The 13,996-nt window shown below is 37.9% G+C and overlaps 1 protein-coding gene across 1 annotated transcript in view; it reads right to left on the bottom strand.

The window, feature by feature from the left end:
- Positions 1 to 13,996, bottom strand: part of ITGA8 (integrin subunit alpha 8) — a 203,458-nt gene that overhangs the window by 148,242 nt on the left and 41,220 nt on the right. The window contains exons 7-11 of the mRNA XM_055429258.2: positions 12,566 to 12,691; positions 11,115 to 11,159; positions 8,705 to 8,748; positions 7,084 to 7,140; positions 4,086 to 4,138 (exon numbers count right to left, since the gene is read on the bottom strand). Of these exons, the coding sequence (XP_055285233.2) occupies positions 4,086 to 4,138; positions 7,084 to 7,140; positions 8,705 to 8,748; positions 11,115 to 11,159; positions 12,566 to 12,691 (325 nt within the window). The remainder of the gene's footprint in view (positions 1 to 4,085; positions 4,139 to 7,083; positions 7,141 to 8,704; positions 8,749 to 11,114; positions 11,160 to 12,565; positions 12,692 to 13,996) is intronic.

Raw genomic sequence — 13,996 nt, 5'->3', positions numbered from 1 at the left:
TTATTTTCTTTTTTATGTTTTAAATTTCTGTTATTATTATTGCCAGGATGAAGAGGTATTTTTTTTTTTTTTTGTATTTCTGTTACTATTATTGCCAGGATAAAGAGGTATTTGTTAAACACCTAATTGTATGTGCTGCTGCCTTGTAGTTCAAAGACATCTAAATCCACTGGTTCTCTAGTGCAGAGATTGATGGACCATTTTTCCATTCTCCAAAGAAGGAACAAAGCCATACAATTGGTCCCTGAGGATATAAACATGACAGGGGACTGACACATCACCTCACTGTTTCCCACTGCCAACACTGGGGAGTTCTAGAAATGCAAAATTGTTCGACCTATCATTGTGAAAGATTAGCACATCCATGCAATCTTTGGATTCTTGGAGGATTATGACAACACTGATTTATTTTCATAGAGATAAAGTTCCCTAGATATTTAAGTGTAAGTCTTCTAAAATGTTCTAAACACCAAAAAGGAGAAAGACATTTGTTCTCAATTTATAATTGTTTCTCATAAAGCTGAGAGACAATAACTGTCTTGTATTCAATTGGTTCAATGTGCCTTGTAGAATATTTTGCACTTAGTGTCAATATTATTTTATGTTAGCAATAATACTACTTAACCATTACAATATATATTATTGTTCAGGCTGGAGTTTTAAAATCTTGATTTATAACTCATTAGTGAATTGTGAAATCAATGTAATGGGTCTTGACAAGCAATTTTAAAAAATGAAATAGAACAGAAAATATGAGTGAATGCATTGCACATAATAAGAGTAAATACTCTTCCATGAAACCTTTTCTTTCAGTTGTGTGTGTATACTGGGTTGCAATGTCAAATGTATTTCTAATTATGAGCCCACAGGCCAAAAAGCCACTGAAAAACTATTGCAGTAGGCTATGCATGCTACTAAGCTATTTCAAAATTTATTTTTCAAATTTTTTTTTTGAATATACTCAAGTTTAAAGTTTAACAATATTTATTAGTAAGAATGCTTTTCACTGAACTTCTGAAAAAGCAGTTGTATAACAGCTGGATACTATTCTAAAAATATATATAATATTATATAATCTCAAAGAAGAACAATGATGAAGAAATAATATTTATGATGAGGTTTTCACTAAAAGCCACCTTCTCTGCTTGGGTATTGTTGGTGGCTTGGATGAGATCTAAGGTATAAAAGTAGGATATATACACTAAACTTCATCTTATCTGAATTGTCAAATATTTGAGCATAGTTTTCTTTCAGTTTCTATGTATTTATTTGTGTCTCTTTTTTACGTCTAAAGAAGTATTATGTCCACTCTAATAATATAAGGTGCGGGTTCTTATCCTTTCACATGTTCTTAGAGATAAAACATTATAAATATTTTCCTGAAGAGCAAAGCATAAACATAGTGAGAGAGGGGGATGAGGGAGCCCATCGACGGGAATATTCATTATGAAGAATCCGAATTTAAGTTTCCTACAGCCAAATAGTATTTAATATATTGATTTAACTTTAACCCATAAAATTTTCCGTTTCTTCTTTCTCAACAGTTCTTAGTGTATGCTAATACCCAAGACTGATTTTCAGACTGATTTTCAGAATGTAGTTATTTATCAAAAGAAGGCAGGTTAAGAGGCTTTATATTAGAATTGATATCTAATCAATATAATTATTTTATGACAGGCAAAAACTAGTATGGCTTATCAATTACATTACAGAAATCAATTCAATCTGCAGCTTCTTTATGCTTTAATTTTCTAGGTTTTCTACTTAATCACTTCATAATGATTTCTCCTCTATGAGAGAATCCACTTGGACTAAATCTGGCACCAAAAGTTACTCAAAGCTGCTTCCTTTCAACTAAATTTTCTCTAAAATGCTCTCAAGTTAACCAACTGCTAAGAATCTCTGAATCTAATTCCTTTGAGATCTGCCGAGGCTAGAACAATCCAGTGGATTAAATTGTATTTCTGTGAATTTCTGAAATAGTATAAATACTAAAAGGGTCAAAAAGCCATAAGAAAATAAAAAACAGATCTGCTTAAGTTCAAGAGGAAAATACTATCTCCCTTTGTTGTTAAGTTTGTCCAGAAATTCCTAACAGAGTTTACACAGAAAGACTTCATTGCTCTGGCTGTCTTAAGATAACTAAACTGAAGTTAATTTCAGCAGCTTGTGAATATTTTCAAAACAGTCTCAGGCTTGACCCTATCAATGACCAATCAGCATGCATGCAACTGTTTAGTCTAAATTTTTGAAGTCCACTTCTGATACCTGGGTGTTTCTTTAAATAAAAAAGATACTGGGGAAATCCTCACCAGTTTTTTAATTTGGTCACATTAGTTAATAACACCGTCTTTTTTCCCCAGTGGTGGGTTTTGGAGCATTTGTAGGGACTTTGCTTTTGTTGCATAGTGGATAGATAGGATGACGTGTTTACTAGGTGATCTCACATACACTAGTACTTAATTATCCCTCAAATGGAGAAAGGAAAGTCTGCTTCAATCCTACAGAACCTGGGTCCTAACTTCTGAACCGTGAATGATCAGTTAGCTCGGTGATGTTCTTAATCACTGCACAACAATCTTAGTCACTGCACAACATTCACTCGGGTTCAGGACTTGAAAGATTTGGGTTATTGAAAAAAAGACTTTTGGAAAATTAGAAATTGGGTAAATAAGAATTAAATTTCAGTTCTAGTATAGAACTCTGCTAAATAATGTTCACTTATCATTCCTTAATCTCTGATAAATGCTGGGAAAGCTAGAAAGGGCTTTGTGAATTTAAAAAATTGTAGGACTCATAGACTCTCTAAAATTATTTATGAGTTAAACTAATAACAGTGAAATACAGCAGCCCAGTATGCCTAGTTTTAATATAATCCAACAAACTGATTTTTCTCATAGGCCATGACATTAAAAACCATTGATAATCGATTTTTTTTTAGCATTATTAAGGGCAATATTAAAGTTCTTTGGACGAAAATAACTGAAATTATGATTTTATATTTTTGTAAAGTAGAAGTCTGAATTTCTTTATAAAAATAATAGAAACTAATAAAATGCACATTTAATAAACAGATTCTCATCAAAGCCAAAACAGAGTAAAGACTTAAACACAGGTTTAAGTGCTAGAACAAAACTGGTGTTTCAAGGATGCTCAACAGATATATGTTGAATGAAAGAATAATAAAAAGATATTTTCCAAGAGATACAAAAGTTACCAAACTTATCTCCAATCATAGGCCATCACATAATAAATAAAGTTCATTTCTAGCTATACCGAGGTCATAGCTAATGTCTATCAATGATGTATCTAAAGTGCTTAGCCCAGATCTGGAACACAGTTAAGATTTTTCAGAGCTATGCTTCTTATGAAAATGTAAGCTCCATGAAAGCAGAGCCCTATTCCGTCTTATTCATTGCTACATTCTGAGCACCCAAGAACTATGTCTGGCATATACTAGGTGCTCCAACAATACTTGCTGGATGGATCAGTTCATCTCAATTTGTTGGTTTTCTTATTTAATCATTTGTTTAATCTTTCAGGTGCTTTTAGTGGGCCAGAGAGATGCTTAATAATAAGTTTCTATGAAGTAATGACTTAAACACAACCATAATTTATCATGCTGTTTGATCCAAGTTCAATTGTAATTTACTGCCATAATCTGAAACAATAACATTATTACTTTATCTTCTGCATGGGTGTCACTAGTATGCAAAAACAGGAGAAATAATATTTATGTGCAAATGTTTTATGAATGAATCAAGTGCTGAAGAGAGGTAAGCAAATTCCTCAATGGCTATGGATTTCAAATGGCCAAGGACTATTCAATTCATGAAATTAAAGATAAAACTAAGTAAAATGGTGTTTTCTCAGAAGTGCAGATGTGGTAAAGACATTAAAAAGGATGATAGAGAGTTCATCAGTAGTTATATCCTCTTGCCCTGAACTAAAAAAAACAACAAAAAACAAGAGAGCCTCTATCTTGTTGAGGAAATATAGAAGGATGTATTTCATGAAGGAAAAAATATAACATCTTTAAGGATGAATATAATATGCAGTGAGTGAGGAAGTTCTTATAAACTTACCCATCACTGTTAACATCTGATACTGCAACTGTATATCCAAAATAAGATGCCATCTGCAAAGGAAAACCATAAATAACATATTTTGTGTTCAAAAAGTCATCTCTCAATTTTCCCTGAAAGATTAACTACACTGCAGCACATTTTTTGCATTTAAATTCATAGACCCTTAGACGTGGACAGAGTATTAGAGTCATTTAGTTTAACCCCTGACCTAAGGCATAATGTTCCTCACAACAGCCCAGACATCTGCTCCGACAACCTCTGGAGATGTTCAACAATCAATCCATTCAGTTTGCCGATACAACTTTTAGAATACTTTTTGCTAAAACTGGTCCTTCTATAATATCTAGTTCTCAATCCTCCTACCTAGTTCTGCAACCTTGAACATCACAGAATAAATCGAATTTCATTTCCATATGAAATCTCACATGGAAATGACAGAAGCTCACCATCTTGCTTACAGATGTGTGATACCCAAGAAAAGATGACACCCCATGAGCACACTGACAGAAGTTAAGTAGGACGGACACTCTCTACTTGGTCTCTTTGTACCACTGAAGCATAAAAAGGTTTTCATTTGGGGCTAAACCATGTCTCAGTATCAATTCAAACTGAGTTTATCATCTGTTAAGGTTTCTAAGTCTTTTGTGAGTGTGACCAGTATACCTAATCTCTCCATATTCTAGCTCTTATATTTTTGTTTTTCAACCTGTGCTTTCAAGATTTATAACCTTTTCAGATTTGGCCCATAGTTTTTGCCTGCCAGGGTTTTTCATTTCCACATCTGCCATCCAACGCCTTAGCTTATTTAGCCTCCGATCACCTCCAAATTTTATCAGCCTATAGTCTACTGTAAAGTGTGCTCCATGGAAGGCAGAGATCTTGGTCTGTGTTGCTCATTCTTGTATCTGCATTGTTTGATCAGGTGTAACTCAGGGTAGGTGCCAGGTGCCAGATACTCTTTGCAAAAGAAATAAATAGATGAGTTAACAAGTATAAGACAATAATTTAATTCTGCCACCTCTTTTCTCTATTCCAAACATATACAGTTGTTATAGGAGGTGGGGCCTTCGGGAGGTAATTAGGTCATGAGGGTGGAGCCCTCATGAATGGGATGAGTGTCCATAGAAAAGGAACCCCACAGAGCTGCCTTGTCCCTTTCTCCATGTGAGGACATAGTGAGAAGATGGCTGTGAACCAGGAAGCAGGCTCTCACCAGACACAAATTCTGACTACCCTTTGATCTTAGACTTCTCAGACTCCAGAACCATGAGAAATAAATGTTTGTTGCTTTAGCCGTCCAGTCTACAGGATTTTTATGGACTAAGCCCCGGGTACCAGGTGCAAAATTCTCTTTGTTGAGGAAATGAATGCCTCATTTGACTGTGTCATGCAATAATTCAGTTCTCCCACGTCTTTTCTTTACTCTGCACAGATGTAGTGAAATTCTTATTCCTGTGTAGCACTGTGTGACCTCACTCAGAGGAATTTCATCATTTACATATTAAGTTCTGAGGCTCAAGATTGAAGAACTAGGTGGTATTGAGGATGAAAAGTTACAGAAAGGCCAAATTTAACAATGTTTAAGGAGTTTTTAATGGTAAAAATGTAAAACAAAAAGACAAGAGAGAAGTCTTGCCATATTTTCATAAACCATTAATTATCGCCACTCGAGAACAGTTGTTCAAAATGTATAAATTCACCCAACTGCACAATCATCGCAGCCTTATATCCCTGTATTTACCACAAGAGCCTCATGAGAGACATTGTTAAATGCTTTGTTGAAAACTGCACAGTCATGGATAGACTAAAGCCCCAATAGAGGCAGAAATGTCAAAAATGCTCTGTATTCTTAAAAAAAAACTATCAAAATTACTTGACAAATATATGATTCCAAATTTCTGTGTCAAGCTAAGAGCTGAGCATTTCAGGATCTTAAACCTGGATCTTCCTGGGATCCAGCAGGTCAAGACGGTCACTTGGCCAGATTCAAATGTGAGGTTTCTAGAAGCTCCAGAACCTGGGTTGGTGGTTAGGAGAGAAAGTTGGTGGCCTAGAGAGACTAACTCAGTTCAGAATTGCCTTCCTTACACAACAGGGCCACATTCATCCTTTAAAAAAATGTGACAAATTTCAGCATGTCATAAGACCCAGGAAAACCCAGAGTAGGAAATGAAGTGTGACCCCAGGTCATCAGGATATCAGCAGCCTTCTTCCAGAGAATTGACCCATTGATAATAAAACCATAGCCAGTGACAGTGGGTAAGGGGCAAACATCTAGTCCCTGGGAGGAAGGGACCAGAACCAGAGACTTTGTCATCTTCCATATATTTTGGGTTTGGGGAGGGTTCCATTTACTATGAGGGCAGGAGGAGAGTCCAGACCCGTTGACTCTGACCAATATGTGGAACCTCGAAGAAGTCTGTGTCTTCTCAGAGGGAAGGTGGGTACCCAGAACTAATCACCAGGCAGACTACATACAGGACTGTACCATAATAGGACTGTTCTCAGATTTCAGAAATTAGTGACTTTTTAGAAAATTAATTTGGGTATAGCTGTTTTACAATATTGTGTTAGTCTCTGTTGTATGATGAAGTAAATCAGCTGCATGTTCACATATATCCCCTCCCTCTTGGACCATCCTCCCATTCCACACCCCATCTCATCCATTTAGGTCACCACAAAGCTTGGTGTGCTATATAGCAGCTTCCCACTAGCTTTTAGGGAGCATATTCTGCCTTTACATCACCTAGCAGTATCTGAAATCATCACGGGCACATACTCATTTATTAATTAACTGTCATCTCCTCAACTGCCTCCCCTGTACCTCTGCATTAGAGTTGTGGGACCTTGTCTGATACAAGGTTATACTCCTAGTGCTTAGAAGAGTTTCTAGAACATAGTAAGTACTAGGCAAATATTTATTTTACAAATGAATAATATGAATATTATAATAGTGCAGAGTGACATTCACTATTTGATATTAAAATGTATTTACCTGTTCACCAGTGAAATTCTGAATAAAGGTCATATCTGTAGAGTTAATGATTGAAACCTGAAATCAGAGAAATTAGATAGGTTATTTCATTTGGCATAGAACTGGAGAACTTTTTTAAAAGTATAACTTAAATCATTTATAAATGTTTGTGAAAAGTCATAAATGGTTAGCTCTATATGTAAAAAAAAAATAGTAATCCCAAAGAATGATCTTAAAAAACTTCAATTGAACTTTTTATTTATGGTTTCTGAAATCCTTTCAGACAGAATGCACAGCCACTAACTGGATGTAAAGAAATGATATTTGAATTCAAGAATGCTGAGAGCAACTAATCTGATGGTCAGTTAATGTAATCAAAAATTTAGTCTAAATTTCATTTCTGTACATATGCTATTATGGGACATTGATGATTATGGCTTCTTGCAAAAAGAAAAAAGAAATTTGAAAGTGTTATACATAGCAAAATTATTCCTTTTCAGTTCTATCCAGCCAGCCTAAAATCTATAGTTATTACAAGCTGACCAGACTTTTAAAAAGTATTTTAAATGCTTTTCTTTTCATAAGATCTACTTATGTCCTTTTCCTATTTTTATGGCAACTAGTATAATGGGTTTGAATAGTAGCCCTCCAAAATTTATATTTTTCCAGAACTTCAGAAGATGAGCTTATGGGTCTCTAGATGAAATAAGTAAAGTTAAGGATCTTGAAATGAAATCATAGTGGATTTAGGGTGGCCCCTGTGTCTAATGATGCTGCTGCTGCTAAGCCGCTTCAGTCGTGTCCGACTCTGTGCGACCCCATAGACGGCAGCCCGCCAGGCTCCCCTGTCCCTGGGATTCTTCAGGCAAGAACACTGGAGTGGGTTGCCATTCCAATGATAGGTGTCCTTATTAAAGGAGGAGAGGACACACAGACATAGACGGAGGAAGACCACACGGAGGCCAGGGCAGAGATGGCGGTGAAGCTGCCACACGCCAAGGGAAGGCAGAGCCACCTGAAGCTGGAAGAGGCAGGAAGAGTCCTCCCCCATGTGTGTGGGAGGGAGCGTGACCTTGCCATCACACCTTGATTTCAGATTTCCAGCCTCCTGAACTGGGAGAGAACAAACTTATGTTGTTATCAATCACCCAATTTGGGGTCATTTCTTATGACAGCCCTTGAGCACTAACACACTAGTGACATAACAATCGACCTTATTGTGTTTACTGTGTGAGGCATATTAAAATGTTGATCATGTCAACAATGGGATCCTCTGCAATTACTCCCAAATTATGCACAAGGCAGGGCTAACTTCATGGGTATGTGACCTGTGCGGTCAGGCAGGGCCCTACATTCAGATGTGCCCTATCCTTTGGATAGCCCAGCTGTCACTGTCCTGAAATCCTTACGAATTTCAAACAAGGGGCCAGGCATTTTCACTTCACACTGGGTCCCACAAATGATGGAGTTGATCCTATATATGGATCAGAAAAGAATCTAGCCTCCCTTTTCATAAGCAAACAAGTATGGATCTTTAAGGGCACTTTAAAAGATTTCAAAGATTTAAATCATTAAAATGATTTTTAAACAATGATTCTTTGCACACATGCAAAATATCCTATAACACATTTTTAGTACTCACATATCCAAAATTCTGTGCGCCTCTTGGAACTCCAGCAACCAATTCTGTGATGAAAAGTCATTTAGAAGGTAAATTACAGAGTCTACTATAAAGCTATTCAACAAATCAGCTAAAGATGGTACTTTTTGAATAAGTAACAATCATGAATCACGTAGACAGCTGGAAGTTTGAAGTTACAGTTTTACATTGGCTTTTGCCTCTGCTACAGAAAAAGAAAACAGGGGATTCGAAGTTGTACTTTGAGAATCACCTGTCTCCACCAGAGCTTCCATGTGTTTCAGCCTCTAGAACATAAGCCTGCCTTCTCAGATCTGTGTTTTTTGTCAGTGAAACCTCTTACTCTGGTTTCTCCAGCTTTCATTGTATTCTGAACTAGTCTCCTGTGCTAGCGTACAAAATAACATCTCCTGTCCCGCTAAGGGACAGTGTTCAAGCAATTTCATTTACCTAAGGAAAAACCACATATCATAAATGATTGAGCCTGGCCGCCCTGGAACAGAATTCTAGGGCATCCTCTAGCCAAGAGTATGCAAAGAAGCAACTCCGGTGAAACGGGGGTCGCATGTTCCAGTGCACAATGATATGGCTCTAGATTCTGAAAGCAATGGTTTTAGTCCTTGGGTCTTCCATAAATCCAGGATCAATCCTGGAACCTAACTTTTTCCAGTCACCTATAAAAGACAGGATTTGGAACTAATTGATTATCAAAGATCTTTCCAGTTCTCAGTTCTGTAAATCTAAACTATCCTTTGATTCATCTGGGGTTAAAATGTTAGTTTAATTTAAAGGAAGGGAGCCTGGAAGAAAAGTCCCCTTCCATTCAAATTTCCCTTTCCTCAAACCTGCTCCTAAATGTATAGCACAAATTCTAACATTAATTCTACCCCACATACTAAACTCTAGGAGAGTTGGGCATTCATGCTCTTGGAGTGTTAATAATCAGAGAAGATTCATTTGGGTTTAGATGTTGGACTTTTAAGTAGTATCAATAAATTCACACATTCAATCAACATTGACAGGCAACCATAGGCTACAGCAGGGAATGAAGACTAAATACTCTCATAAAGTTTATATTTGAGCTGGAAGAGGCAGTTAATTTGAAAAGTAGAGTCCATTAAATGTCATGTTAGAAGAGGATGAGTGTAGAGTGGAAGAACTAAGCAGGTAAAACGGTACTGGGAGTGCTCAAATTGGGAGGAGGAAGGAATTATGATTTACCTGGTGGTTGGGGAGGTCTTGGCAAGAAGATGACAGGTTAGTGAAAACTGAAGAAAGTGAGGGAGCAAATATTATGGAGATCTGGGAGACATATGTTCTAATCAGAAGGAAGAGCACGTGCAAAGGACCTGAGGTAGACGTGTGTCTGGAGAATTCAAAGAACAGCAAGGAGGGCAGGATGGCTGGGGTAAGGAGTAAAGGATAAGGAGATGAGGTTAAAGTAAATGGGATCTCAGGAACAGATCTTTTAGGTCATTGTGAAGACTCAGGATTTACACTGAATGAATTGGTGAGTCATTCAGCAAGAAGCAACACAATGTGACTTCTGTTTCTAAAGGACCAGTTGCCTACTGGATCTAGACTACAGGAGGACAAAGATGAGAGCAGGGAGACCAGTTAGGAAGCTACTGCAAAAGTGTTGATGGAGACCTGAGAGTGGTAGCTGTGGAGGAAGTGAGAGTCAGATTCTGGCTGGCTTTTGAGTTTAGTTAGCAGAATTGGCTCATGGATTGGATAAGGGTGGGGAGTGGAGGAAAGAGCACAATCCAAAGCTGACTTGCAAGGAATTTTGCTTGAGCAGCTTGGAGGATGGTACTGTCACTTACTGAGATGGAGCTGATGGAAGGGAGAGCACGTGGAATGATCAGGAGTTCAGGTATAAGCACATTAAGTTTGCAAAAGCCATTCAAATAGCGATGTTGAGTGTTGAGTAGAGACTCTAGGTCTTACACTACATTCCAGATTCATGGGTACAAGTATAGATACATGTATGGATGTTTACTACGGGCACCTAAAGAAACCATGGTCAGAGAAAATGGAGTTGACTTATTTCAGGATTGGACTTGTCAAATAATAAAGATGAAGGGGTATTATGCCAGCTGAGATGCATGGCAGCCACTGCTTCTCACATCCCATAAACATTCAGAATTTTGTTAAAAAACAGAAATGTATTGTGAAGTAATTTTCCTTCAATAAAAAATAAATTTGGGGAAAAAAATAGAAATCAACCATCATACTAGGAACTTTGGAGCCTGCAGCCTCATATGGCTACAATGCTATAAAGTTATTTAAAAGTAATATTGATTAAAAGTTTCAGAATCATTTAAAAATCACATTCCTAAAAGAGCTTTTTCAGGTCACTCTACTTTTCCCCATGTTTTATAGATGGCTTGATTTCAACCATGTCTCTCACCTTGCTGAGAGTCCCCAGTAAATTCCCCAGCAGCAACTGAATATCCTGTTTTAAAGAAAAGAGGTAAGAGAATCAGACGTTTGATGCCTTTACAAATGATCTATAATCTAGAAACATGAAGGAACTATCATAGCATTACGCTGTGCAGAAATCCTGACAAATACTGTAATATAAAAGTCTGGAATTCTATAAAGAGAAAAACTAATCAAACCAAGATGTACACTAAATCTTAGAAGTATAATAAATCTGCACCTTCTGGGTGTGGCTACATGATTGGATTTTGAGGTCCCTTTTAGAAGTAGGAATGCTCCATTGCCCATCTTTAAGTGTGAATGATGGTCTTTGCATTTCAAGAGCTGCTGATTCATCATAATCAGATATCATTACTCTAAAAGGTTAACTCTTACGCTCAGGTTTTGCTATTTCTGATCACCAATAAGGCCTACTTCTTAATACCTTTGCTGAACTAAGAAAAATGCACAATGTGAGAGATGCAAATTAAGTTTTATTTGGGGCAAAAGGACTATAGCTCAGGAGACAGCATTTCAGATAGCTCTAAGCAACTGCTCCAAAGAGCTAGGAAGGAAAGTCAGTACATATGTGATTTTGGTGAAGGGGGAGTATATGCAATCAAGCACATAATTTTTCACTGAAGGTTTCTGCTAGTCAAAAGGAGCAGTCGTCACCATGAAGGAATTTCATGCTTTTCTAGATATAAGGAGATACAGGAACTGGGGCTCATAAAATCATCTCCTGAGAATATCTAACTATCTGAAGACTTGTTCTGCCAGTTTTCCCAGAGTATAGAGTGCCTCATTTCTGCTCTCCACCCTGAACTTCTTTCCAGGGGGTGTTGAAGGTCAGCAACTGCAACAGCACATGATTTAAGCTTTGCATAGGTAGATGACAAGTGCCCATAGCAAGTGTCAATTTGTATTTGAACCTTTGATGATAATTCCCCACGAATTTTACTTGGCTCTAAAATGAGGTAAGGTGATAAAAGAGAACTACACTGTTTTAAAGTTCATTAAGGAATCACAATGCCAATACAATACCAAAGAAACAATAGTGATGAAATGGCATTGTGTGGCTGCACATTTTAAGAACATTTCAGCAACTGGAAAGTTTTTTGTTCTTTCTAGAAACTGGAAAAGACTACCATCATTTTGCCCAGGTAGCACAGGGCATCCTCACTGATACACAGTATCTACAACTGGCAAAATATTTTATATGCAATAGACTGTCAGGGAGCCTATAAAATAGCTATCAAACTATGTCGATTATACGTAACAGCTGAATCAAAAGACAAGAAAGTTAAGACACTTCAAGCTAGTAAGAAAATTTCCGTAAGGTGCCATATATTATCAAATAAGTGAGGGATAAAATTTGCCTCAACATTTCATATGCTTGTCTTTTGAGAAATCACAAATATCTCAAGCAATGCATCTCACCAAGGTAACTGTCATCGTAGGAAGCTGGAGCCACTTCTGTCTGCTTTTCTCCAGCCAATTTCCTTAGGATATCCTTGAATGAGTAGTTTGCAATGATATCTGCAATACTGGCCGTGATCACCTGACCTGTGCTCGAACAGATTAATAGGTTACCTGAATGAATGTGCGAGTCAGGCCCTCCCCACGCAGACACAAGGCATTTGAACAACATTCATGCTTTTGAAAATGATCATGAGATTGCTTTGCATTTTTGGCAGTGAATTTCCCTGCCTTGCTCTAGAATTGCAAGGTAAAGTCGCTAACAGTTGCTTAGAGCTTTCCATGCTGACAGAAGAACCAAAGATGAACTATGTAATCTTTTTATATAACATTTTTTTCTGTTTTCTTCTTGGAATATAATTGCTTTCAATGTTGTGCTAGTTCCTGCTGTACAATGAAGTGAACCAGCTATATGTATACAAACATCCCAACCCACCCCAGCCATCCCACCGCGCCGCCCCCCCTGCCGCCCCGCCCAGGTCATCACAGCACTGAGCTGAGCTTCCTGTGCTACCCAGCAGCTTTCCACTAGCTTTCTGTTTTATACACGGTAGTGTATGTATGTCAATCATATTCTCCCGATTTGTCTCACCTTCCCCTTCTTTCTATCAAAATATAGTTGATTTACAATGCTATGTTAGTTACAGGCATGCAGCATAGTGATTCGATATTTCAGAGATCAGTACAAGATAATGGGTATAATTCCCTGTGCTATCCAGTATATCCTTGTGACTTATTTTTTTCACATATGGAGAAGGCAGTGGCAACCCACTCCAGTACTCTCACCTGAAAAATCCCATGGACAGAGGAGCCTGGTAGGCTGCAGTCCGTGGGGTCGCTACTAGTCGGACACGACTGAGCGACTTCACTTTCACACATTGGAGAAGGAAATGGCAACCCACTCCAGTGTTCCTGCCTGGAGAATCCCAGGGGTAGCGGAGCCTGGTGGGCTGCCGTCTATGAGGCCGCACAGAGTCGGACACGACTGAAATGACTTGGCAGCAGCAGTCTGCATCTGTTAATCCTGTACCCTTTAATTGTATCTGTTGTCTCCTGCCTTCCACACTTCTTCCACATCCAAATGATAAACATATCTAAGAGTGAAGACACCTGTAGGCAAAATTTACGTGGCTAAATTTTTATTCTCGACTATTCTGGCTATAGGAAACACCCTCTAGCTTTGAGATCATCTAGCCAAAATATATCCTGTTACAGATGGGGAAACTGTGACCTAAAGTAGGGGTCTCTGAGCCCATGTAGCAGTCTGTGGCCTGTTAGGAACCAGGCCAAACAGCATGAGGTAAGAGGCAGGATAGCACATGAAGCTTCATCTGTATTCATAGCTGCTCTCCATAGCTCACATTACCAACTGAGCTCTGCCTCCTGTCAGAC

The sequence above is a fragment of the Moschus berezovskii genome, chromosome 15 (genome assembly GCF_049115385.1).
Source record: "Moschus berezovskii isolate FMDL1 chromosome 15, NW_MosBer_1.0, whole genome shotgun sequence".
Classification (NCBI taxonomy): Eukaryota; Metazoa; Chordata; class Mammalia; order Artiodactyla; family Moschidae; genus Moschus; species Moschus berezovskii.
The sequence above is the reverse complement of the archived record's forward strand: the minus strand, read 5'-3'. Positions and strand labels throughout refer to the sequence as shown.